The sequence below is a fragment of the Perognathus longimembris genome, chromosome 1, assembly GCF_023159225.1.
Source record: "Perognathus longimembris pacificus isolate PPM17 chromosome 1, ASM2315922v1, whole genome shotgun sequence".
In the NCBI taxonomy this organism is placed as follows: Eukaryota; Metazoa; Chordata; class Mammalia; order Rodentia; family Heteromyidae; genus Perognathus; species Perognathus longimembris.
In genome coordinates this window covers 157,815,360-157,839,094 of record NC_063161.1, presented here as the reverse complement: position 1 = coordinate 157,839,094, position 23,735 = coordinate 157,815,360, and the positions used below count along the sequence as shown (strand labels likewise).

Genomic DNA, 23,735 nt, shown 5'->3' with positions numbered 1-23,735 from the left:
TGTCAGCTGTCCCCGCCACCTGCCCCGCCACGGGTCATTGAGGGACTGCGGCTGTGCCGGGGTGGTCCTGGTGTGCCTGCACACGTGTGTGCACGCACCCACGCACGCACGCACGCACGTACACACAGCCCCACGTGGGTACAAGTTCTGCATGCGTGGCAACTTCCAGGAGCAAGAGCAGAGCTGCCCCGGGGCCCAGGCGCCGCGCGCACCGGGGGTAACATGGGGGTAACGCGGGCGTCGCCACGCGTGCGGCCAGCACTGGCTGTGTCACCGGGGACACCGCAGTGACGACGGGAGACAGACGCCCGAGCGGGGGGGGGGACACACGCGGACAGTCCCGGGGCGCTGACGCTCACACCTGGAACCCCAGCTGCTCAGCAGGCTGACAGCCTAGGCTCCTGGTTCAAAGCCACCCTGGGGGAGGAAGCCCAGGGGACTCGGACCTCCAAGGAGCCACCAAAAAGCCAGAAGCGAAGGCGTGGCTCGGGCGATAGAGCACCAGCCTTGAGCGGAGGAAGCTCGGTGACAGCACCCGAGCCCTAGCTTCACGACCCAGTCCCGGCACGCGCGGGGAAAGAAGGGAATGGCTGTCACCAAATACGGAAGAAAGAGGCCCAAGGCGGGGGGGGGGGGGGGGGCTAGAGGAGGCGGGGGGGGGGGGGCGTCGCTGCAGCCAGGCCGCCGGCAGGAGGAGGGAGATCTTCCAGGACCCTGTGTTTCAGGGTGGAGGGGACGGGGCGGGGGGGGGGGGGTCCTGGGGCCAGCCCCGCGGGGCGGGCCGCCTCACCGAGCACCAGCAGCCGCGTCTTGGCCACCGCGCTGCCCGCGCCGTTCTGGGCGACGCACAGGTAGTTCCCGGCGTCCTCCGGGCCGGCCTGGGCGATCCGCAGGTGTCCGCTGGGCAGCACCCGGGCCCCCGCGCCTAGGTGGCGACAGGAGGGAGAGAGGGAGAGAGAGAGAGAGAGAGAGAGAGAGAGAGAGAGAGAGAGAGAGAGCAGCGTCGGAGTCTGCGGCCAGCCCGGGGCGGGGGGGGGGGGGCGGCGGCCACGGCTCTCAGGGCGAGCGAGCGAGCGGTGGGGGAGCTGGGGGGGGCGGTCAGGCTGTGGGGACACCGGAGGGGCGCGGGAACAAGCTGTCTATGGCAGGCCAGGCAGGAAGGAGGATCTGGGGGTCCCCGCAAGCCCGGCCCCCCCCACCTCCTTCCCAGCCGCCTCACCCGCCGGGATGCTCAGCCCCTCCTTCTGCCAGGAGACGGTGGGCCGGGGGACCCCCACGGCCTCGCAGGGCAGCAGCACCTCCCTGGCCGCCACCGCCTCCACCGTGCTGGGCAGCGGCTTCACCACTGGGGGGGCTGGGGGAGGGGGGACAGGGGAGCCCCGGATGGACGCTCACACCAACTCACAGTGACGGGAGCTCAGGAGGCTCCCACCAGGGGGTCAGAGCCCTCCCCTCCCAGCCCCTCCCACCACCCGCTCTCCCTCTGCCCCCCCCCCTCCAGGGCGCCCTCCACCCCCCAGGGACCTCACCTTGCACAGCGAGGACCATGTGTTTGCGAGCCACGCCGGCAGAGTTGTGTGCGGTGCAGGTGTAGCTGCCAGCGTGGATGGGGAGGGCGTGCTCGATCTCCAGGGCTCCTGCGGTGGGGGGGGGGCGAGGAGCAGGTGCTGGGGGTGGGGGGTGGGATGGAGGACCCCCCCCCCAGGGTTGAAGGAGGTGGCCGGGCTCCTAGGATCCACTCATCAGTCAACAGAACGCATGGGAACCCGAGTTCTAGGCCTGCCTCTGCCCTCTGCCGGAAGCACAGCTAGGGAAAGTCCCTCCTGCTCTCCGGGCCTCAGTTTCTCCACGTGTTCAGGGAAGACTTGGAGAAGGCGAGCCCCTGGCCTGCCCAGGGTCATCTCTGGCTCTCGAGTTCTCCTCCGGGCGGCCCCCCGGGACGTCTGCCCCGTCCGCCCCGTGAGCTGCTGGCGGCCTGTGGGGCGGGGCTGGGGGGGGGCAGGGCCGCTGGCCTCTGGGTGGCCAGAGCTGTGACCCGCCCTGTACACTGGCTTGGTGATAAACGTTCTGCAGCCTTGCAGGAGTCTGCAAAGCTCACGGTGGTCCGGCATGCTAGGATCCCGCCAACCAACGGACAACTGTGCATTGAATTTCAGAGCGCTCCATGAGGTCACTAACCTTCCTTCTGAACAAACAAAGGTGTCTATAAAAAGACCGCCCCCTTGTCACGTACTCATGGCTCACACCCGCCATCCTAGCTACTCAGGAAGCTGGGACCCGAGGACTGCCATTCAAAGCCAGACCCGGGCAAATAAATCCGAGAAACTCTTCTCTCCAATGGGCCGACAGAAAGCCGGCAGTGGGGTTGTGGCTCAAGTGGTAGAGCACCAACCTCGAGCGGAAAAGCAAAAACCTCAGGGGCGGCGCTCAGGCCTTGATTTCAAACCCCAGCACCAGTGCAGATGAGGACCAGAGCGAAAGAGCCGGGGGCTGGGACTCGAGGGGCGGAGCTAACGCCCGGCAGGTGCACAGCCCCGTGTTCAGACCCCAGACACGCGGGAAGGAGATAAGGAAGCACATCACCACCCGCTGCCGCCTTGAGCTTCATCAGAGACAGGGACTCCGCACCGGAGGGCCACGCGCGTGATTTCAGCCACGCGGATATACCCCAGCTCCAGCCGTGGAACCACACCGACTGCACCAGCCCGGAGACCGCTGCCGGCCCTCAGAGAGGGCGAGGGCCTCCTCCCGGGCCACACAGCAAAGGGGCGGCAGAGCCACGGTGGAAATGCCCGCCCCGCCACCCGCCCTGCCCACCCCCCCCACCCCCCGCCGGCCCCGTTCTGCAGCTCCCCCGGGCTGACCTGAGGGTAGGACCCGGTAGCCGCCGCCCCGGGGCCCCAGCGGGGTGCCCGCCCTGCTCCAGGACACGGTCGGGGTGGGCACGCCCGTGCTGTGGCAGGTCAGGACCACGGGGGCCATCCTGGTCACCGTGAAGTCCATCTGGTCATCGGCGATGGTGGGGGGCGCTGGAACCAAGGCCAGGCCCGGGGCCTCCTTTAGGGCCGGGGGCTCCGTGTGGCCCTGGACCGTGTGGGGGGAGGGGGAGGGGGAGGGGGGTGTGCCAAGAACTGTCAAGGGAGGCCTGGGCAGGGGAGCCCGGGGGACAGGGCCTTGGGGGGAGGCGGAGGCAACGGGCCCGGCAGCCACCCTGGCTTGCTTGGCCAGTATTCAGGGCACCATCTTGAGGAGCCTTCTGCCCATGGCTGGCCTGGTGCCTTCACCATGATTGAGAGAGAAAGGCTTTGCGGAGGAGGCCGGGGAAGTTCTAGGGAGGTGACCCTGAGGTCAGACGGCAAGGCAGTGGTCGGCGGGTGAGGAAGAGCACGTGCAAAGGCCCGGATGCAAGGAGCTCAAAGCTGAGCCACATTGACCAGCCCCCAGAGGGGGGCCAGGCTGCGTGAGGACCCCAGCCTGGAGCGGGGGGGGGGTGTGGGGGTGGGGGGTGCGGGGCAGGGTCCTCGGGGAGGGATTTGAACCAGAAGGTGTGATTTGGGTCTAGAACTTTCTGGATTGAGGAGCTGCCAGGAAGGGTACTGAGGCCAGGGTCCCATCAGTGCGGGTGGGCAGGTTCTGGGGGAGGCGTCCCGTGGGCGGGCTGCCGCCCCATGCCCGACTCACCGTGGACTGTCACCCGGTAGACCCGGCGGGCCTCGCCCACCCCGTTGCTCGCCACGCACTCAAACTCGGCGGAGTCCTGTGGGCTGGGCGCCGTGAGCAGCAGGGCGTTGGAGGGCAGGAGCCTGGGCAGGGCGGAGGGGCGGAGGGACTAGACCGGCCAGCTGGGGTCTTCCCGCCCCCCGTGGTCTGGATATGGGACCCGCTGACCGCGTTTCCTGCTGCTTCCACCCACGGATCCACCTCTACACCTGTCTTCTGGAAGCTTCTATCCCCCAAGTTTTAGCTGTTGGGTGAGTGGAGATTTATGTCCCTACCTTGTTTCTCTGCAACTCTGCAAGTCTGCTATAGGAATGCCTGTGAAGACTTTCAGTTTCTTTCTTTCTTTTTTTTCCTTTGTGGTGCTGGGGTTTGAACTCAAAGCCTTGAGCTTGCTGGGCAGATGCTCTACCCCTTGAGCCACAGCCCCCAGCCCTTGTGGCTTTAGGTATTTATTTTGGAGATTGGGACTCCGGTACATGCCGAGGTGCTCTGGGCTACAATCTTTGTACTTGAAAGTCCAGCACAGTTGGGACCCCGGCGGTGCCACGCTCTGCCCGGCCACCCACTGAGATGACGGAGTCTCGAGGACTTCCGACCTAGGCTGCCCTCGCATGCCACCCTCCAGGTGGGCTACAAGCCTGAGACACCGTGCCCCTCACGCCCGAGAAAGCAACCTCACTTCGTCCCCCACCGGAAGCCTCTGCTCACACAGCACTTGCTCTAGACAGAGCTCCAGAAGGGGCCGGCCGCCGGCCAACGACGATCTGGTGAATGAGGTGGCGATTCCGCCCTTCCCAGGTCCCTCGCCACCAGAGCCTCGCGAAAAGGGAGGCTGGGGGCGGGGGGCAGGCGCCTGTCCAGGCTCAGCAGCACCAACCATGCCAGCCGCCGCATCTCCGGGTTGTTTGTGTGGTAGTGGAGCCACACGCGCACACACACACACACACACACTTAGGGTGTAGGTGATCTGCCCCTGAGCTTCACCCGAGCCCTCTGCTTCTAATGGGTGCCTGCCTGGCCTGCATGGAAGTTACTTCACCGTGTGTTCCAAATGCCTCCAGACCTGCCTGCCCGGACTGTCGCCTTCAGTAAAAAGCCTCTCGGCTCTCCAGGGTCTGGGCCCGCCCCTTCCGGCCCCGCCCCCCGAGACCCCGCCCCCAGGCCCCACCTAGCCCGTCCCTCCAAGGCCCCGCCCCTCCCCTGGCCCCAACTGCACATCCCCTCCCAGGCCCCGCCCCTCAGCTGATCCCACCCACCTCTTTACAGGCCCCGCCCCCAAAGGACCCTGCCCCTCTGCTGGCCCCACCCTCCCAAGACCCTGCCTCCCACAGGCCCCGCCCCTCCACTGGCCCCGCCCCTTCGCAGGCCTCATCCCACCCACCCCTTCAGACCTCTTGACCCGTAGGCCCTCCAAGGCCCCGCCCCACAGACACCCACCCACCCCTTCACCGACCCCACGGCTGGCCACGCCCCTGCCTCCATGACACCCTAGGCTCCTGCCGGAAGGACCCATTCACATTGATGCTGCTCATTAGTGCTCATTACCGGTAGGTGTCCTGCTGCTGGCGGAAGTCCAGCTTCTGCCCATCCTTCCACCAGACCACCAGGGGTTTAGGGGAGCCGCTGGCCTCACAGGGCAGCGAGGCCAGGCTGTGGGCGGTCAGGGTCAGGTTGGAGGGGCCGGGGACAATGGCTGGAGGCTCTGGGGAGAGGGCAGTGGTCAGGGGACAGGTGCAGGTTGAGGGGACTGGCATCTCTCTGCGATGGGGAGCTCCCTGAACACCTCTGTGTACCCCACATTGCAGGTGAGAGGGCAGGGAAAGTCCCCAAGGAGGGCCTCCAACACGCTCAAGCTGGGTGCTCCCCAGGCCTGGGCCGGGTGCTCGGTCCCCCCCCTTCTTGAATGAGGCCTCCAGGGTGGATGCTCCTCAGCTCCCACCCAAGGCCAGGGCCCCGCAGAGCAGCTGCAAGGCTGGACTGGGAAGAGGAGTTCAATCCGAGCCCTAGATTCCTCTGACTTTGAGCCTTGCTTCAATACCTGACCTTTTAGAGCTGGCCTTTTCCTGCTTGAGGACGTGTGTGATACAGACACGTGCAAATAGGACACACACCCTTTGAGATGAGGTCCCAGTGGTTCCACGTGGGCTTGGTGGTCAACCACATTTGAGGATCATGGCTCTGGCAGCTGGGGGACCCCATACGCTACTCGGGGCTGGGGCACATCGCTTTCCTGGGCCACCTACCAAAGACGCGGAGGTCCCGGCCTTGCCGGTCAGAGCCGGCCGAGTTGGACGCCAGGCACAGGTAGTGGCCAGCGTCCTGGGCGAGGACTGGCTGGATCCTCAGGGAGCCCTCGGGGAGGAACTCCAGCCTGGAACGGAAGGGAGGGCTGCCATGGCCGGCGGGAGGCTGGACGCTGGCTGCGTTTCCTGGGAGACCTGTTGTCTTCCCATCCCCTCCTCCCAGCTCGAGGATGTGACCTGAGACTCTGACATCTGTGCCGCCAAGGTCACAGTCAGGTGCAGCTCCCACATCCCACCAGCTGGGGCTGGGAATATGGCCCAGTGGAGAGTGCTCGCCTCGTATACGTGAAGCCCTGGGTTCGATTCCCCAGCACCACATATATAGAAAAAGCCAGAAGTGGCACTGTGGCTCAAGTGGCAGAGTGCTAGCCTGGAGCAAAAAGAAGCCAGGGACAGTGCTCAGGCCCTGAGTCCAGATTGGCGAGAGAGAGAGAGAGAGAGAGAGAGAGAGAGAGAGAGAGAGAGAGAGAGAGAGAGAGAGAACTAGGACAGCCATGTACCACTCAACAGTGGCTCGCTTGTCCCTTCGTGACGGTCACTTTTGTGCACCGCCCGCCCATGTGGGTTTGCGTTTGTGACCTGAGACCCTCCCCGTGGGCTCCCACCTGGGGCTGTCAGGATCCAGGGGGGCCCCGTCTTTCCTCCAGCTCAGGAGGGGGGCAGGTACGCCATCCACCCGGCAGGGCAGCAGGGCCGTGTGGTTCGCAGAGGCGTTGACGACGGGTGGTCCCGGCTGGATGGCGGGTGCCGCTGGGGAGGGGGCGCGGAGCGCGTGGGGTGGGCGTCCGTGGCTCGGGGGGGGGGGCGGGGGGGGAGGGCGGGGCGGGGCCGCGCACTCACTGTGGATCTCGACGTGGAAGTCCACGCGGGTGCTGCCCGCCGCGTTGCGGGCCGTGCAGCTGTAGCGGCCGCCGTCGGCCGTGCTCAGGGCCTGCATCCGGAGGAGCCGGCCCCGCTCGGGGAACCGCGTGTGCGCGTCCTCCTGCGGGCCCGGCCGGGGCGACACCCTCAGCGGCCGGCGGGCACGCGGGCGCCTGGCCCGGGGACCCCTGACCTGGCACCCACCTTCAGCAGGACGCCGTCCCGGTGCCACTCAATCTGGGGCGCTGGCTCCGCCTCCACCGAGCACTCCAAGACCAGCTGCCCCGGGGCCAGGCCAACCACGGCGCGGGGGCCCCGGGGCCCCAGCACGTGAGGGGGTGCTGGGGGAGGGGGGGGGACAAAGGGACGTGAGGGGTGGACCGGCTTCTGCAGCCCCCATCCTGCCTCTCACCCCTGCCCCTACCTTGAACCTTGACCCGGAAGCTCTTCTCCACTTCCCCTGCAGGGCTCTCTGCCAGGCAGGTGTACAGTCCAGCGTCACCCACCTGGGAGATGGGGCGGAGTGAATAATGCCTGGACGCCCCCCCCCCCTTGCTAACCAGGTTCCCTTACCATGTAGCGAAGGGCCAGGATTCGCACTCAAGACCCACTGAGGGTCTAAGAGGGGCCGGCTCACCTCCTAGCCAACTGGTTCCCTCTCTGGAATTCTCCCCCCGCATCTCACGCTGGCTTTGGGACGGGACTCGACCACCTCTTCCAGGAAGCCCCCTGTGGTCTCTCTAGGCCTTCTCTGGGCTGAACCCTTGGCTCTGGCCAGCCTGGGACCTCGGGGGCGGGGCGCAGCCTCATCGCCCCCATCTCCCCCACGCCAAGGAGGAGCTGGGGCCCCGGGGAAGCCACCCACCCCCTTCCCCCGGCCTCCTTGTCCAGCAGGCGGGCCCCGGCACCTGGACACTCTCTACCCGGAGCTGCCGCTGGGCTGGGCGGTGGTTGTCTGGCCCGGCCAGGGTCTGCCCGTCCTTTTGCCAGGTGATGTTGGGCGGGGGGACCCCGTGGGCATCGCACAGCAGCTCCATGGGGGCGCCGGGCACCAGCGACATCTCTGTAAGCTGGTCTGAGTTCTCGATGCGGGGGGGATCTGCAAGACAGCCACCCCGGTCGGTCAGCCGTGGCCTGGACACGAGGGGCTCGGCCCACGTGCGCCCCCCCACCCCTCCTACCCAGGGTGAAGGCTAGGGGGCGGGAGACAGCTGAGCCTGTGTGAGGCACCCGAAGCCCAAACAGGACTTAGGCTTTAAATCCAACGAGGACACCGTGTGTGTGTGTGTGTGTGTGTGTGTGTGTGTGTGTGCGCGCACGTACACGCGAAGAGATGGGGCTATGTCTCAAAGAGCACAGTGTCGGCCTTGAGTGTAAAAAGCCGAGCGAGCGCGCGAGGCCCTGAGTTCAAGCCCCAGTACTGGCACTCGAATGAAGACAAAAGAAAAATCGTGAGCCAGGCACTCCGGGGGCTCACGCCTGTCATCCTGGCTACTCAGCGGGCTGAGATCTGAGGATCACGGTTCAAAGCCAGCCCAGGCAGGAAAGGCCACGAGGCGCTAACGAATTATTCTAGGAAAGCTGGAAGCGGAGCTACGGCTCCAGCGGGAGAGCGCTCGTCTTGAGCCAGGGACGCTCAGGACAGGCCTAGGCCCGGAATTCAAGCCTCAGGACCAGTTAAATAAAAACTAAAAGCCGTGCTGTCTTGGGGCCCTGTCCCCGGGCCTCGGTGGCTCGATCCTGTTTCCGCCGCCCGGTCTCCCAGCCCAGGCGGAACCGGCCAGGTCTCCCCCAGAGAGAGCTCCACTCCCGGGGTGGGACTCGGCGCCCCGAGTCCCGGCACGCCCTCCGACCCGGGACACGCACCCATCACGGTGAGCTGGAACCGCCTCTGAGCCTCCCCGGCCTCGTTCGCTGCCGCGCACGAGTAGCTCCCCGCGTCGTCCGCGCCCACCATCTCCAGCTGCAAGCCGGGGCCCTGCTGGAGGCTCCGGGTCCCCAAGGGCTCCCCGTCCTTCCTCCAGGACACCAGGGGCTGGGGGCTACCCCACGCCTCGCACGGGAGGGTCACCGAGGAGCCGCGGACCACTGCCACATCCTTCTGGAACTCCACGGGCTCCAGGACGGGAGGCACTGCGGAAGGCGGGAGGGAGGGCCCGGAGCCCCTCTGTTCTACCACGGCTGGTGCTGGGCCCCGGACCTCGACCTCACTACAGCAACACGCCTCTCTGGGGCTGGGAATATGGCCTAACGGTAGAGAGCTTGCCTCATCACATACATGAAGCCCTGGGTTCGATTCCCCAGCATCACATATATAAAAAATGGCCAGAAGTGGTGCTGTGGCAGAGTGCTAGCCTTGAGCAAAAGGAAGCCAGGGACAGTGCTCAGGCCCTGAGTCCAAGGCCCAGGACTGGCAAAGAAAAAGAAAAAAGCCTCTCTGAGCCCTGAGGTCAGGAGCGGTCCCCCGTGATGCCCCCACGGTATCTTCTCCTTCTCTGGTGGGGTGCAGGTTAAAGGCTCCCCCTCATGGCTGTACTCTGGTGCCGGGCATGGCCCGGGAATCCTGCAGTGCCTGACAAAAATGTATGTGAGACCAAACGAATTGAGTGAGTCTTGGCCTCCGCCCTGCCAGGCGCCCCCGGGGCTGCTCCCTGGCTCTGCCTGAGTGCTCGGGGGTGTGTGTGTGGGGGGAGGGCCCCGCTGTCCGTGGCCTTACCAAGCACCTGCAGGGTGAAGTTCCTGTCCGCCACGCCCGCGGGGCTGGAGGCCACGCACGTGAAGACGCCTGCATCCGCCAGCTGCACCTGGGAAATCCTGGGGTGGGGCAGGGGAGGGGGCTTTGCTTGCACCCCTTCCTGGCCCCCCCGGAGCCCCTTTCATTTCTGGGGTTCCATTTTGGAGTAGGGTCCTCTCCCCATCATCAGTTTCTGCCTGCTTTTGAGGTTTTTTTCGAAACCCATGCAGAGAGAGACAGGGAGACAGAGACAGAGAGACAGACAAGAGACAGAGACAGAGACACAGAGAGACAGATAGACAGAGACAGAGACACAGAGAGACAGACAGAGAGACAGAGACAGACAAGAGACAGAGACAGACAAGAGACAGAGAGACAGAGACAGAGAGACAGACAAGACACAGAGACAGAGAGAGAGACAGACGAGACAGAGAGACAGACAGAGACAGACAAGAGACAGAGACACAGAGACAGAGACAGACAGAGACAGACAAGGGACAGACAGAGACAGAGAGACAGACAAGACACAGAGATAGAGAGACAGAGACAGACAGAGACAGACAGACAGAGACAGAGAGAGAGACAGACGAGACAGAGACAGAGACAGACAAGAGACAGAGACACAGAGACAGAGACAGACAGAGAGACAGAGACAGAGAGACAGACAAGAGACAGAGGGACAGAGACAGAGACAGAGGGACAGAGACAGAGACAGAGGGACAGAGACAGAGAGACAGAGAGACAGACACACAAACAGAGAGACAGACAAGAGACAGAGACAGACAGACAAGACACAGAGACAGAGGAACAGAGACAGACAGACAGACAGAGACAGAGGGACAGAGACAGACAGAAAGACAGAGAGAGACAGGGACAGAAAGACAGAGACAGAACGAGGCAGAGACAGAGAGAGAGACAGACAGAGCGAGGCAGGGCGAGGCAGGGCGAGGCGGCGGGAGCCCGGCGCCCACCTGAGCGTGCGGCCGGCCCCGTGGAGGCGCGTGCGCTGGGACAGCGGCAGCGGCAGGCCGTCCTTGAGCCAGCTCACGCGCAGCGGCCCCGAGCCCCGCGTGGGGCACGCCATGGTCACCGGCTCCCCGGCCTTGCTCCGCAGCGGCCCTGCGCCGCCCGCTCCGGGCTCGATGGTGGGAGGAACTGAGGCGGGGACGGGGACAAAAGAGGGGCTGACGGCGGGCTGGGGGCCGAGGGCTCCCGGGGTCGGGGGTCGGGGGCTTCCGGGAGGCAGCACCCAGACCCAGACGCCCGGCAGCAGCGGCGGCGGGCTCCACGAATGGGGGGCTCACCGTCGCGGGCCGGGGGGGGGGGGGCGGGGCCGCGGGTACCCCGACCACCCTCCCCCGGCCTCGCCTTCAAAGGCATGGAGGCCCAGGGAACACACCGCGTGGGTTGGGCCAGGACTCAAACCCGGGTCTCCCGTGGGCTGACCACTCCTCCCTCCCCCCCCCCGGGAGCCCCGGAGGGTCCCCACGTCCCCCCAGAACTGCCCGCCCCTCCCGGGCCTCCGCTCCGCACCCAGCACGTTCACCGCGTGCAGCCTGGCGTCCTCGCCGGCCGGGTTGCGGGCCACGCAGGTGTAGGCGCCCGAGTCGGCCGCCCTCAGGCCCTTCAGCACCAGCGAGCCGCCGTCCAGGAAGAACCTGCGCGGGGAGCGGGCGGTGAGGGCGGGCGGGCGCGCGGGGAGGGAGGCCGGGCCGGGCCTTACCGGAGGTGGGGGCCCAGCGGGCCGCCGTCCTTCAGCCAGGCCACGTGGGGCGGCGGCTGCCCGTCGGCCTCGCAGTCCAGCCGCGCCTCCTGCCCCTCCAGCACGTTGTGCTCCTGCGCCACGCCCGAGCTCCGGATCTGGGGCGCCACTGCGGCAGGGGCTACCGTGAGAGGTGGGAGGCCGTGGGGGGCCGCCGCGGGCGGGCGGGCGCGGGCGCGGGGTGCGGGCGCGGGCGCGGGGTGCGGGCGCGGGGTGCGGGCGCGGGCGCGGGGTGCGGGCGCGGGGTGCGGGCGCGGGCGCGGGGTGCGGGCGCGGGCGCGGGGTGCGGGCGGACCTACCCAGCACGGCCACCGTGAAGTCCTTGCGGGCCTCGGCCTGGGCGTTCTCGGCCACGCAGGTGTAGGTGCCGGCCTGGGCCGGCTGCAGGCGGCTCAGCTGGAGGCGACCCCCCCTCGAGACCACGCCCAGCTCCACGCTGCTATCTGGGGGGAGGGGAAGGAAGATCTCAGAGGGGAAACTGAGGCCCAGGGGGGCAGGGGCTCCTTCTCGCCAATCGCTACCATCTTCAGTCCTATTCTGTGCACGTGAGTGTGTATGTGTGTGTATGCAGGTACGTGTGTGTACACGTGAATGTGTGTGTGTGCACCAGGACTGGGCTTGGACTCTGGCCCTTGCATTCTTGCTTAACCTTTTTGCTCAAAGCTGAGCATGGCCCCACTTCCAGCTTTTTGCTGGTTCATTGGAGGGAAGAGTCTCACCGACTCTCCTGCCCAGGCTGGCTTTGAACTGTGATCCTCAGATCTCAGCCTCCTGAGTAGCCGGGATGACAGGCGTGAGCACCAGTGCCTGGCAGTCCAGTCTTGGTTTCATTTCTGCTGGGCCCTCTCTCCCCAGGGGACCCAGGCCCTTCAGCGTCCAGGCCCCGCCTCCTCCAGTGTCCAGGCCCCGCCTCCTTCAGTGTCTAGGCTCCACTTCCGTCAGTGTCCAGGCCCCACCTCCTCCAGTGTCTAGGCCCCGCCTCCTTCATTGTCTAGGCTCTACCTCCTCCAGTGTGTAGGCCCTGCCCCCAGCAGTATCCAGGCCCCGCCTCCTTCATTGTTCAGGCCCCGCCCCCAGCAGTGTCCAGGCCCCACCTCATTGTCTAGGCCCCACCCCCAGCAGTGTCCAGGCCCAGCCTCGCCCCAGCCTCTGCCAGCTCTGCTGCATGCCTGTCACCTCTCATGGCTTCTGATCAAGAGGATCCATCCTGGGGTGGGGGTCGTGGCCTCTGCCCGCCCTCTGGGCAGTCCCCCATCCTCTGCCCTGTGTCCAGATGTGAACACAGCCCTGTCCCCAGGGAGCACCGCGCCGGGCGCGGGACACGACACAGCACTAGATGCAGAGTGGGGGGGCGCTGGGTGGCGGCAGAGTGGGGGGTGGGGCGAGGCGGGGAGGAGGGGCGGGGGCTCCCCAGTGGGACAGGCACGCCTCAGCCAAGGCAGAGGGTGCCAGGAGTCAGCTGGGGCCTGCAGAGGCAGCCGGCAGCCGGGCCGGGGGTGGACACTGCAGGCAGGAAGAGCACGTGTGTGCGGAGAGCTAGAGGCGGGACGGGGGTGGGGTGGGGGCCGTGTCCACGCTGGACAAGGTAGGGCCTGTCTTCTCTCCCATGGGAGCAGAGAGCACAGAATGAGTCCTGATGGTTTGCACATCAGGTTTCTAAAAATGACATCAGAAGACAGAAGAGGGCGGAGCCCCCGCTCTGACGTGCTTTGATTCTTCACATTTTGTTGTTGCTGTTGTGAGACAGGGTATTAACAGAGAGCCCAGGCTGGCCTTGAACTCACAATCCCGCTGCAGCCTGCTGAATGCTGGACTTACAGGCAGGCACCACCGTGCCCAGCCGACATCTGATTTTGACAAGTAAGAACATGAAGAGCCCATGACATCCTCTGTGGGCGGCGACCTCGAGCAGAGCAGGTCCCTGGATGGGCGGTACTCACCCACCGGCACTCTGTCCTTCAGCCAAGTGACCGTGGGCGCCGGGACCCCGGACACATCACAGGTCAGGACCAGGGGGTTCCCCGCCACCTGGTTCACCACCTCTGTCCCAGGGTTCTCAAATGTGGGGGGCACTGCAGGAAAGAAGTCGGGTCCTCAGAACCCCGAGCCCCTTCCCCATTCCCTTCCGCTCGGGTGATGAGAGCATCGGGAGAGTCCGTCGGGTTTTGTGCTCTGCCACGGATGGAGGAAAAGGGGTCCCTTCCTTTACAAAAGGAACTGGTGGCTGCGAGCCCAGGAGGCTCCACTTGGCTCAAGGGTGGTGGGTGTGCAGCTGGCCAGTAGCAGGCCTTACTTAGCCCATGACAAGGCAGGCATCACCAGTCGATCCCAGCACCCTCCAGGGTGAGGTCGCACAGACATCACCAATCCATCCCAGCCCCCTCCAGCCCCTCCAGGGTGGTGTCACACACACCATCAGGCCCCGCCAGTGGGCTCAAGAAGAACCATCTTCGCCCTCCAGAGCCAGGCATCCCCCACTTCCTGCTGCTCGTGGAAGGCACTGTTCGGAGGGACTGTGCACTTGACGAAGCAAGTCTGACCTCAGCCATTGAGACCTGAGACTTCTACGCGGCCCCCACCCCCCAGTCCCCAGCCCATGGCACGCAGCAGGGTTCTGCCTGAGGGTCTCTGGTGCAGCCTCCACTTCGCAGGCTCCCTTGCTGCATGGCCCGCTGCTTAAGGTCTCTCCCCAATAGCCAAGAGGACAGCCGTCCTGGCTCTGCAGAGCATGAGCGTTGCTAGGGACAGAACTTAGTGACTGCAGGCAAGCATAGGGACCACACCCCAACATCGAGGAGCAACACGATGGGAGGAGGCCGGGTTCCTGATCTGCCTCCTGGAACTGAGTCACCACACCAGCCTAGACACTTGACCTCCCCCCCTCCCCCCCGCCGGCTTCGGATCAAGAGAGGGAAATGATTTTTCTCATTCAGTCCACTGCAGTGTCCTCTGTGTGTGCGCGCACGCGCGTGCGTACCTGCCAGTCCTAGGGCTTAAGTTCAGGGCCTCACGTGCTCCCTTAGCCTTTTCACTTGAGGCTAGCGCTCTACCACCGGAGCCACAGCTCCACTTCCAGCCTTTTTGCTGGTTAATTGGACTTAAGAGTCCCACAGACTTTTCGGCCTGGGCTGGCCTTGAACTGCGATCCTTAGATCTCAGCCTCCTGAGTGGCTAGGATTATAGGTGTGAGCCACCAGCACCCGGCTAAGGCTGAATTCTGACATACATCTATGAAGCCGGGCGAGCTTCATGCAGACGGGCTGGGCAGGCTCCTCCTCAGCCCGGTACGGCCCCTCCCCCCCGCCCCCCGTACATCCAGTGCCATCTGTGTTCTATCCCTGGGTTTAGGCTCAGGGCGGGGGTGACCTGGCTCCAGGCCTCCCTGAATTGGATGGTGTTCCTTCATCCCGTGCCTCGGTACCAGGCTCTGCGCTCAGTGCCCCCCCTGCCCCTCCTCCCCCTCCGCTGAGTGGGCGGATCCTGCGGCCAGGCCCAGCTTACCCTGGACGGTGAGGACAAAGGTTCGCATGGCGTCCCCCGCCGCATTGCTGACTTTACAACTGTACACACCTTTATCTGAAACCTGGAACAGAAGAGGCCGTGGCGATGGAGGTGGTGGGGGGCTGGGCTGGGGTGGTAGTACCTAGGGGGTCCCCTGAAGATCCAGGCCCCAGAAACCTCCAGAACGGTGCTCCCCCAATACGCTGGTCCTGTCTGGGCTGCTATAGGGAGAAGGCATCTTTTAGCCTTGCCCGGGAGCCCTGGTTGACAGAAGGTCCTGGAAGGTGTGTAGACAGCCTCCCCCCCCAGCCTAAAATGGCCCTCACCCTGTCCCACAGCTGCCCCTCCCTCCCATAGGCCCTCCACCACGCTGCCCCGCCCCTCACCTGGGAGGTGAGGATCTCCAGCTTCCGCCCGCCCTGCAGAACCCGCAGCCGCTGCGCGGGGGCCAGAGGCTGCTGGTCCCTGTACCAGGTGACCGTGGGCTCCGGGAGTGCGTCCGTGTCACAGCTCAGGGTGGCCTTGTCCCCAGCCCGCACCAGCACGGCCTCGGGGGCGCTGCCAGGAGCCTGCTCGAAGCTGGGGGGCACTGAGAGCGGGACAGGCCCGTGAGGCCCTGCCGCCTTCCCGTCCCCCCCGCCCCCCGCCCTGGGCCTGCTACAGGGGACCCCCAGAGGGCACGCGACGCCGTGAGCCGCGCTGCTGCGGAGCCTGAGGCCGCTCAGACGCACCCAGCACGCTGAGCTGCACCGCCTTCTGGTCCCGGCCAGCGGCATTGAGGGCGTCGCACAGGTACTGCCCCGCGTGGGCTGGCCGCGCCCGCGCCAGCCGCAGCGTGTGTGTGCCTGCGCGAGGGAGAGGGCACCTCGCACCCAGCCCGCCTGGCGCCCCGCCCCCGGGCCCTCCCCCTCCACACCACCTGCTCCGGCCCTCCCCCTCCACACCACTCCCTCCAGCCCTCCACACTTCTCCATACCACCCCCTCCAGCCCTCCCCCTCCACACCGCCCACCTCCAGTCCTCCCCCTCCAGTCCTCCCCCCCTCCCAAAAACTCCTGTTCCCCACCAGGCAGGAGGAAGGCGTCTTGGCCCAGGGGGACGGGCTGGCCCTCCTTGTACCACGTGACCTCGGGGGCCGGGTGGGCGTGGACCTCGCAGGGAGGGACACGCTGCTGTTGACGATGGCGCTGAGCTGCGCGGGGCTCTGGCCCGTGATCCGTGGTGGCACTGGGTCGAGGAAGGTGGGGGAAAGCACGCAGGTGGGGAGCCGAGCCAGGAGTGACGCCCGGGGCCTTGGCCGAGCTCCGGGGCTCGGGGATCAGAGCCGGCACCCCGGTGCGCAGCCCCAGCAGCCGCTCCTGCCAGGCCTACGGCTGTGCCCGCCTCTCGGCGCGTGCACATGTGGAGGTGAGGAGCACAGACCCCGGGGCGGGGGGGGGGGGTGACGACCCTGCCCCCTCCACACACGGGGTGACCGCTGAGGGGCTTCGCAGCTGTAAAGTCAGGCCCGCCCCCAGCTGGGCCGGAAGTCAGGACCGACGTCCGTGTTTCCTGAGGGCTGGGCGTGGCGGCTGCCCCCCCCCCACTTCCAAAGCAGCTCACAGCCATCGGGGGTGGCCCCCGATGGCTGCGATCCCCCAAAGACTGTGGCTGAACCCCGAGTGTGGGTCCGCCGGGTACCCCGCAGCCCCACCCTCCCCACGCAGCGCCCGCTCTGCTGCTCACCTTGGACCCGGAGGGTGAAGAGTTTCTCTGCGGAGCCGGCCTGGTTCTCCGCCACGCACATGTAGCTGCCGGCGTCCGCCACGTCTGCCGTGGAGACCTGCGGGAGCAGCGCCAGGCTGGGGGGCACTGGGTGGGGCCCCTAGCCCTTCCCGCCCCCCCCCACCAGTGCTGTCCCTCACCTGTAGGACTCGCCCTTCCTCCAGGACCTGCAGCTGCGGGCTCGGGGAGACAGGCAGCCCGTTCTGGAGCCACGAGATGGCGGGAGCGGGGTTGCCCAGGGCCGGGCACTGCAGGCTGACCACGCTGCTGGCGTTCACCGTCACCTCCTCCACCAGCTCCTCCGTGTCGCCCAGGATGACGGGCGGGGCTGGGGGCAGGGCGGGGGGGGGGGTGAGGCCCAGCCCAGGGGCCTGGCGGGCAGCCGGGGTGGCCAGGGCCCTCGGCCCAGCCTCTCAGCCCAAGCCTGCACCCCCATTCTGAACCTCGGAGGCTGCTCCCCCCCCCCCCCGCCGGCCACTCACTCAGCACCAGCAGCTGGAAGTGCAGCCAGTCCTCGCCCGCCTCGTTGGAGGCCTTGCAGGAGTACCTCCCGGCGTCCTCCGCGCGGGCCAGGGGGATCTGCAGGACCCGGCCGCCTGCGGGGCACAGGACGGAGGCCTGAGCTCAGGGACCGGAGCCCCAGCCCTGGCGCTGGGGGCCCAGGCCGGTCACCCGGCACTCAGGAGGCTGGGGCGGGAGGCCCCCCAGAGGCCACGAGTCTGCTCTTCTCGCTCCTGGACACATTGCCGTAGCTGAGATGATCGCCCCGCCCTGGCGGCTCATGGGGCGGGGGTGGGGGGTGGGGGGGCCAAGCCGAGAGGGCAAGCGCAGTGGAGTCTATGTGCCACCCCGGCCTGCAAATCCCAGCCAAGGCTCGGGGTGGTCAGCCTCCCTGCCCCCCTGCCCAAGGCTGCCCAGGAGGAAGGGAGGGAGGGAGGGAGGGCACTCCAAGTGCCCAACCTGTGGCCCCTGCCAGCCTACCTTGCAGGACGGAGACCCCGTCGGCGGCCGAGAGGGGCTGCCCCTCGCGGTGCCACGTGAGCTCGGGCGGTGGGATGGCGTTGGTGTCACAGTACAGATAGGCCGGGTGGTTCTCCACCACCTCCCGGAATTCCGTCACCTCACCCCGAGCCTCCTCCTCCTCCTGGGACAGGGCCTCAAAATCTGCACTGGCCTCACCCACCTTCTGGAACAGGGGGGGCACTGGGTGGGGGGGAAGAAGCCATTAGGAAAGTCCAGGAAGGCAAGGATTCCCCCCCCCCCACGCTAGACTACAGGCAGCAACATCCTTCGCCCTTCCCTTCCATCCTTCGCCTTTCCCTCCCTCCCTCCCTCTTCTTCCTCCCCTCACCCCCCCTCTTCCTCTCTGTCTCTGTCTCTCTCTTGGCTTCCTGTCATTTTTCACTGGTTATCTTTAGGATAGGATCTCACTTCCTGCCCAGCCAAGTGCCTGAACCGTGATCCACCTATTCTCACCCTTCTTCTTGTCAATTTAGCTGGAATTACAGCACATGCCACTGTGTCCAGCTTTGCTGTGTGGGCATGGGAGTCTTGCAGACTCTTCTGCCCATGCTGGCCTCAAACCCCAGTCCTCCTGGTTTCAGACTCCCAAGTGGCTGTGATTACAGGTGTGAGCCACGGTGCCCGCTCCACGGCATTTCTTTAATCCACCCTCCACCCCGTGTGAAGAGGTGCTTACTGAGCAGTTGCTATGGAACTTGTAGGAGGGGTGCCTGCCTTATGGCCACTTCCTGCTCCACGTGGCCACTTCCTGTTCTACGTGGTCACTTCCTGCTCCACGTGGCCACTTCCTGTTCTACGTGGTCACTTCCTGCTCTACCTGGCTACTTCCTGCTCCATGTGGCCACTTCCTGCTCCATGTGGCCACTTCCTGCTCCACGTGGCCATGGCCTCCCTGCCTCCCACCCCGCCACAGAACTCTGGGCGTTGGGGCCGCGCCCTCCGTCCGTCCCTCAGCTGTGTGGTGGCTGGGGCCTCCTGGGCCGTGGGGAAGGGCCAGCGTCTCCCCACCCAGGCCGGATGGCACCCCGGGGGTGGGGTCACCCTGGCCAGCGCCCCCACCCACCCTGGATGAGCACGCTGAAGTCCTGGTCATCTTCACCGGCCACGTTGGTGGCCACGCACAGGTAGCGCCCCGAGTCTGAGGCCCGAGTGGGCTGGATCTGGAGCAGCCGCCCCTCCCCTAGGACCTGAAGCCGCTGGTCGGGGGTCACCAGCTGCCGGGGGGGGGGGACAGGGGGAAGGGGAGAAGAGACCAGAAAGAAGTCAACGTAAGTCAGCGTCCTTATACTTCCATAGCTTTGTAAAAACGCGTACGGCGATGAGACTACGCCGACACTTTGTAAAGCCAAATCCACGTGGCTTCCAACCTGCAAGAGAATTGGGTTATGAAAACAACCACAAAAGCAAGCAGCTCCAGCTGGGCGCTCACGCCTGTGAGCCCAGCTACTCCGGGGCCAGAGGCCTGGAGGATCAGGGCTCCAAGGCAATTGGGGTGGAATACTGCACAAAACTTTATTTCCATTAACTAGCAAAAAGCTGAGCCGGAGGCAGGGGGGACGTGGTAGAGAGCCAGGAGTTTAAACTCTAGCACGTCATGTGTGTGTATACACATATATACACACACATACATAGACACATATATGTATATAGTAGTTTAATGTTTGTGAGACTTGTGCCTGGCAAAGCTGGATTTATCTATTCATTTATTTTGCCAATCCTGGGGCTTGAACTCAGGGACTGGGCTCTGTCTCTGAGCCTCTCTGTGCTCAAGGCTGATGCTCTACCACTTGAGCCACAGCGCCACTTCTGGCTTTTTCTGTGTATGTGGTACTGAGGCATTGAACCCAGGGCTTCATGCATGCTAGGCAAGCGCTCTACCGCTGAGCCACCTTCCCAGCCCATGGATTGATTGATTGATTGGTTTTTTTTAAGTAATAAAGGATAGGATGAGCTGGGTGCTGGTGGCTCACGCTGGTAATCCTAACCATTCAGAAAGTTGAGATCCGAGGATTGCAGTTCAAAGCCAGCCTAGACAGAAAGGTCCCTGGGAGATTCTCATCTCCAATCAACCACTCAAAAACCAGAAGTGGAGCTGTAACTCAAAGTGGTAGAGTGCCAACCTTGAGCAAAAGAGCTCAGGGACAGTGCCCAGGCCAAGTTCAAGCCCCATGAGGCTGACAATAGATAGATAGATAGATAGATAGATAATGATGATGATGATGATAATAGATAGGTAGATCATAATAATGAAATAATGATGATGATAATAGATAGATCATAATAATGATGATGATAATAGATAGATCGATCATAATAATGATGATAATAGATAGATCATAATGATGATAATAGATAGATCATAATGATGATAATAGATAGATAGATCATAATGATAATAGATCATAATGATGATGATGATAATAGATAGATCATAATGATGATAATAGATCATAATGATGATGATAATAGATAGATCATAATGATGATAATAGATAGATCATAATGATGATGATAGATCATAATGATGATGATAGATAGATCATAATGATGATAATAGATAGACAGATCATAATGATGATAATAGATCATAATGATGATAATAGATAGATCATAATGATGATAATAGATAGATCAGAATGATGATAATAGATAGATCAGAATGATGATATAGATAGATAGATCACAATGATGATGATAATAGATAGATCATAATAATGATGATGATGATAGATAGATAGATAGAGATAGACAGACAGATGACAGACAGACAGAGGACGGGCAGGGCCTGGGCAGCGCCAGGGCCGCACTCACCCTGCCGTCCTTGTACCAGCGGATGGCGGGCCGGGGCACGCCCCAGCACTCGCACTCCAGGGCCAGGCTGCTGTTCACCTTGGTCTTCACCTCCTTCAGGCCCGCCTCCCCCAAGGGGTCGTCTTTCGAGATGGAGGGCGGAACTGGAACGCACACGGGGGTCTGAGGCGCCGGGCGAGGGAAGGGGGGGCAACTCCAAGGGTGGGGAGGGTTTGCTTGGGCAGGTCTCAGGCAGGGGTCCCAGGGCTGAGGGCTTGTCCGGGAAGTGGTAGAAGGCAGCGAGGACGGGGGGGGGGGAGGGGAGCGGGGGAGAGCCGTAACTACATCCACCCCATGCCATCCTGGTCCTCGGAATGAGGAATCACACACACACACACACACCCCAGCCAGCCCCCGGGTCTCAAATGGGGCCGGGCAGCCCTCTGCCCTCCCCCCACCCCGCCCGGGGTCCCTGGCTCACTGAGGACTTCCACGTGGTAGTTCTTCACGGCCTCTCCGAGCTCGTTCGTGACCACACAGGTGTACTGGCCGGCATCCTCCTTCTGGACATTCAGGATCTGCAGCCCCTGGGTGCCTGCGGGGGGGGGGGGGGGCGGCGGCCAGGGTCACCCTGCGGCCGTGGGCTCACCCTGACGGTGCGCCCCCTGCCCCTCGCCGGGCATCACCTGGCAGCAGCCGGACATTCCTGGAGGCCTCGAAAGGGGCCCCGTCCTTCATCCAGGCGATGCTGGGGGAGGGGACGGCCCGCGCCTCGCAGATCAGGGAGAGCGGGCTGCTGAGGGTGACCGTCACCTCTTCATCCGGGCTGTCCTCCGCCACTCCCTGGATGCTGGGGGCCACTGCGGGGAGGGGGGGGCACTGATGAGCACAGACCCCGGGCCCCGGCCCAGCACGCCTCGCACCCTGGGGCCGAGCCTCGGTGCAGCCGAGCTCCATGTGGCCCAGACAGGAAACTGAGGCACAGTGGAAGCCAGGCGTGGTGCAGCCGGATCTGGATTTGGGTTCGAATGTCCAGAGCCCCAGCTTTCTATCCACAAGTGGCAGCTACCACAGGGGACGCTAAAGCATCTCCACCATTGCCCACGGCGCCTCTCAGCCCTTGCTCGTGTAAGCAGAGCCTCGTGGCTCAGCTGAGCTTCTAAGCAGCTGCTCTCTCTGAGCCAGAGGAAGGGGGGTGGGTCTGTTTGCACTGGTCCCCCACTTTCCTTTCTCAGCCCGTGGGAACCCTTGGTTACGGCCCTGTGGGGGGCCAAGAGGTGACAGAGTCAGAAGGGCTCTGTCATCCACGAACTAGTCAAATCCACCGACGGACTGATTCCTAATCGGATGGCAGTATTGGAAGGTTCTGGAAACATTTGTGCCAGTCCTGGGGCTTGCACTAAGGGCCTCATACGCTTGCTTAGCTTTTGGCTCAAGGCTGATGCTCTGCCTTCGTGTGCCACAGCTCCCCTTCTGAGGTCTGGAAGGTTCTGGAGGCGAGGCCTGGCTGGAGGAAGGGCCTCGCTGGGGGTGGGGTGGGGGTTTGGTTCATGTTTCTGGGCCTGCATTTGATTCTGGGCCTCTTCCTCCTCGACCCCCAGGCACAGAAGGGACAGAGCCAAGTGACCAGGAGGAGGCGTCCCTGAAAGCAGGGACCAAAGGCGTTCATTCACCTCAGCTGCTGCCTCTGGGTTTGCTACTGCAATGGAATACTAAACCTGCGCCCAACTCCTGTGCTTGCTTCTCTGCTTCTACAGATGAACAAGACAGAGCATGAGGTGTGGCCTCCTGGGACAGGACACCTGTCACCTTGGGTCCTGGCAGGAGCCACGGCTGCTCCACGAACCTCAAAGCTTTGTGGGTAACACAGGGACAACACGTTTCCCACATGTGAAGATGAAGAGTCAGCTGAACGCTGGCTCATGAGCAATGTTTAGTTGAGCTGCTACTAACGTCCTTGCTCTACTTGCTGTACAAAGAAGGGCAAGGGAGCCTCCCTTCTGCCAGCACCCGGCTGGTCAGGGCATGCGCGGAGCTCACCCAGGACGCGGAGCTGGACATGGCGGGTCTTCTCCCCCACAGCATTGGCGGCGATGCAGGAATAGTGGCCGGCACTGGACAGGTTGGCCTGGGAGACCTGCAGGAGGACTCCCTCCCGGGAGAGCTGCCAGCCGTCTTTGAACCACGTGACCTTGGGCCGCGGGTGGCCTGTTTGCAAAGGGGAGACTGAGGCCATTCCTCAGGTGCCAGCCAGGTGGGCGCAGAGCTCAGTGGCTGCTCCCGCCTCCGACACAGATCTCATCCCCGTGCCCAGCAGCAAGAAGCAGGTGTGGAGTCTGGGCTTGGCCCTGGTGTTTGGTTGCCTGTTCCCTCCTGGGATGTGGCAAAGATGGCTTGGCACAGACAGGCAAAACAGAGCTTCAAGTTAATCCTTCCTGCCACTCACACACCCTTCTATCCTTCCATCCATCCATCATCCATCCATCTATCCATCCATCAACCATCATCATCCATCATCCATCAACCATCATCATCCATCATCCATCAACCATCATCATCTATCCATCCATCAACCATCATCATCCATCTATCCATCAACCATCATCATCTATCATCCATCAACCATCATCATCCATCATCCATCAACCATCATCATCTATCCATCCATCAACCATCATCATCCATCTATCCATCAACCATCATCATCCGTCCATCCATCCATCAACCATCATCATCCATCATCCATCAACCATCATCATCTATCCATCCATCAACCATCATCATCCATCCATCCATCCATCAACCATCATCATCCATCATCCATCATCCATCAACCATCATCATCTATCCATCCATCAACCATCATCATCCATCATCCATCAACCATCATCATCTATCCATCCATCAACCATCATCATCCGTCCATCCATCCATCAACCATCATCATCCATCTATCCATCTGTTCATCCACCAATCACCATCTGTTCATCATCCAGTCATCATCAATCCAACCCTCCACCATCCATCCATTCACCACTGTCCACCATTCACCCATCCATCCATCTATCCATCCATCCATTCACTAACCATTCACCACCCATCAGCCCAACTACCATCCATCTCCATCTGTCCACCATCCATCCATTCACAATCCACCCACCATTATTTTTTGTCAACCATCAATTTGCCATCCATTGATACATCATCCAGCTGTCCATTTATTGATCTACCCACTATCCACATACCCTCCCAAGCACCATCTACCATCTATTTATCCG

At 63.4% G+C, this 23,735-nt stretch overlaps 1 protein-coding gene across 1 annotated transcript in view; it reads right to left on the bottom strand.

The window, feature by feature from the left end:
• The window catches only part of Hmcn2 (hemicentin 2), a 101,761-nt gene that overhangs the window by 14,821 nt on the left and 63,205 nt on the right, over positions 1-23,735 (bottom strand). Inside the window, 33 exon segments of the mRNA XM_048345035.1 lie at positions 791-925; positions 1,220-1,354; positions 1,530-1,637; positions 2,865-3,029; positions 3,682-3,803; positions 5,266-5,422; positions 5,964-6,091; positions 6,629-6,773; positions 6,864-7,005; positions 7,089-7,225; positions 7,309-7,390; positions 7,793-7,983; positions 8,751-9,017; positions 9,601-9,698; positions 10,590-10,773; positions 11,152-11,276; positions 11,342-11,489; positions 11,680-11,823; positions 13,321-13,452; positions 14,882-14,963; positions 15,268-15,470; positions 15,613-15,726; positions 15,947-16,042; positions 16,045-16,107; positions 16,606-16,702; positions 16,785-16,972; positions 17,127-17,240; positions 17,626-17,847; positions 18,731-18,881; positions 20,479-20,621; positions 20,939-21,052; positions 21,144-21,317; positions 22,498-22,665. Of these exon segments, the coding sequence (XP_048200992.1) occupies positions 791-925; positions 1,220-1,354; positions 1,530-1,637; positions 2,865-3,029; positions 3,682-3,803; positions 5,266-5,422; positions 5,964-6,091; positions 6,629-6,773; positions 6,864-7,005; positions 7,089-7,225; positions 7,309-7,390; positions 7,793-7,983; positions 8,751-9,017; positions 9,601-9,698; positions 10,590-10,773; positions 11,152-11,276; positions 11,342-11,489; positions 11,680-11,823; positions 13,321-13,452; positions 14,882-14,963; positions 15,268-15,470; positions 15,613-15,726; positions 15,947-16,042; positions 16,045-16,107; positions 16,606-16,702; positions 16,785-16,972; positions 17,127-17,240; positions 17,626-17,847; positions 18,731-18,881; positions 20,479-20,621; positions 20,939-21,052; positions 21,144-21,317; positions 22,498-22,665 (4,674 nt within the window).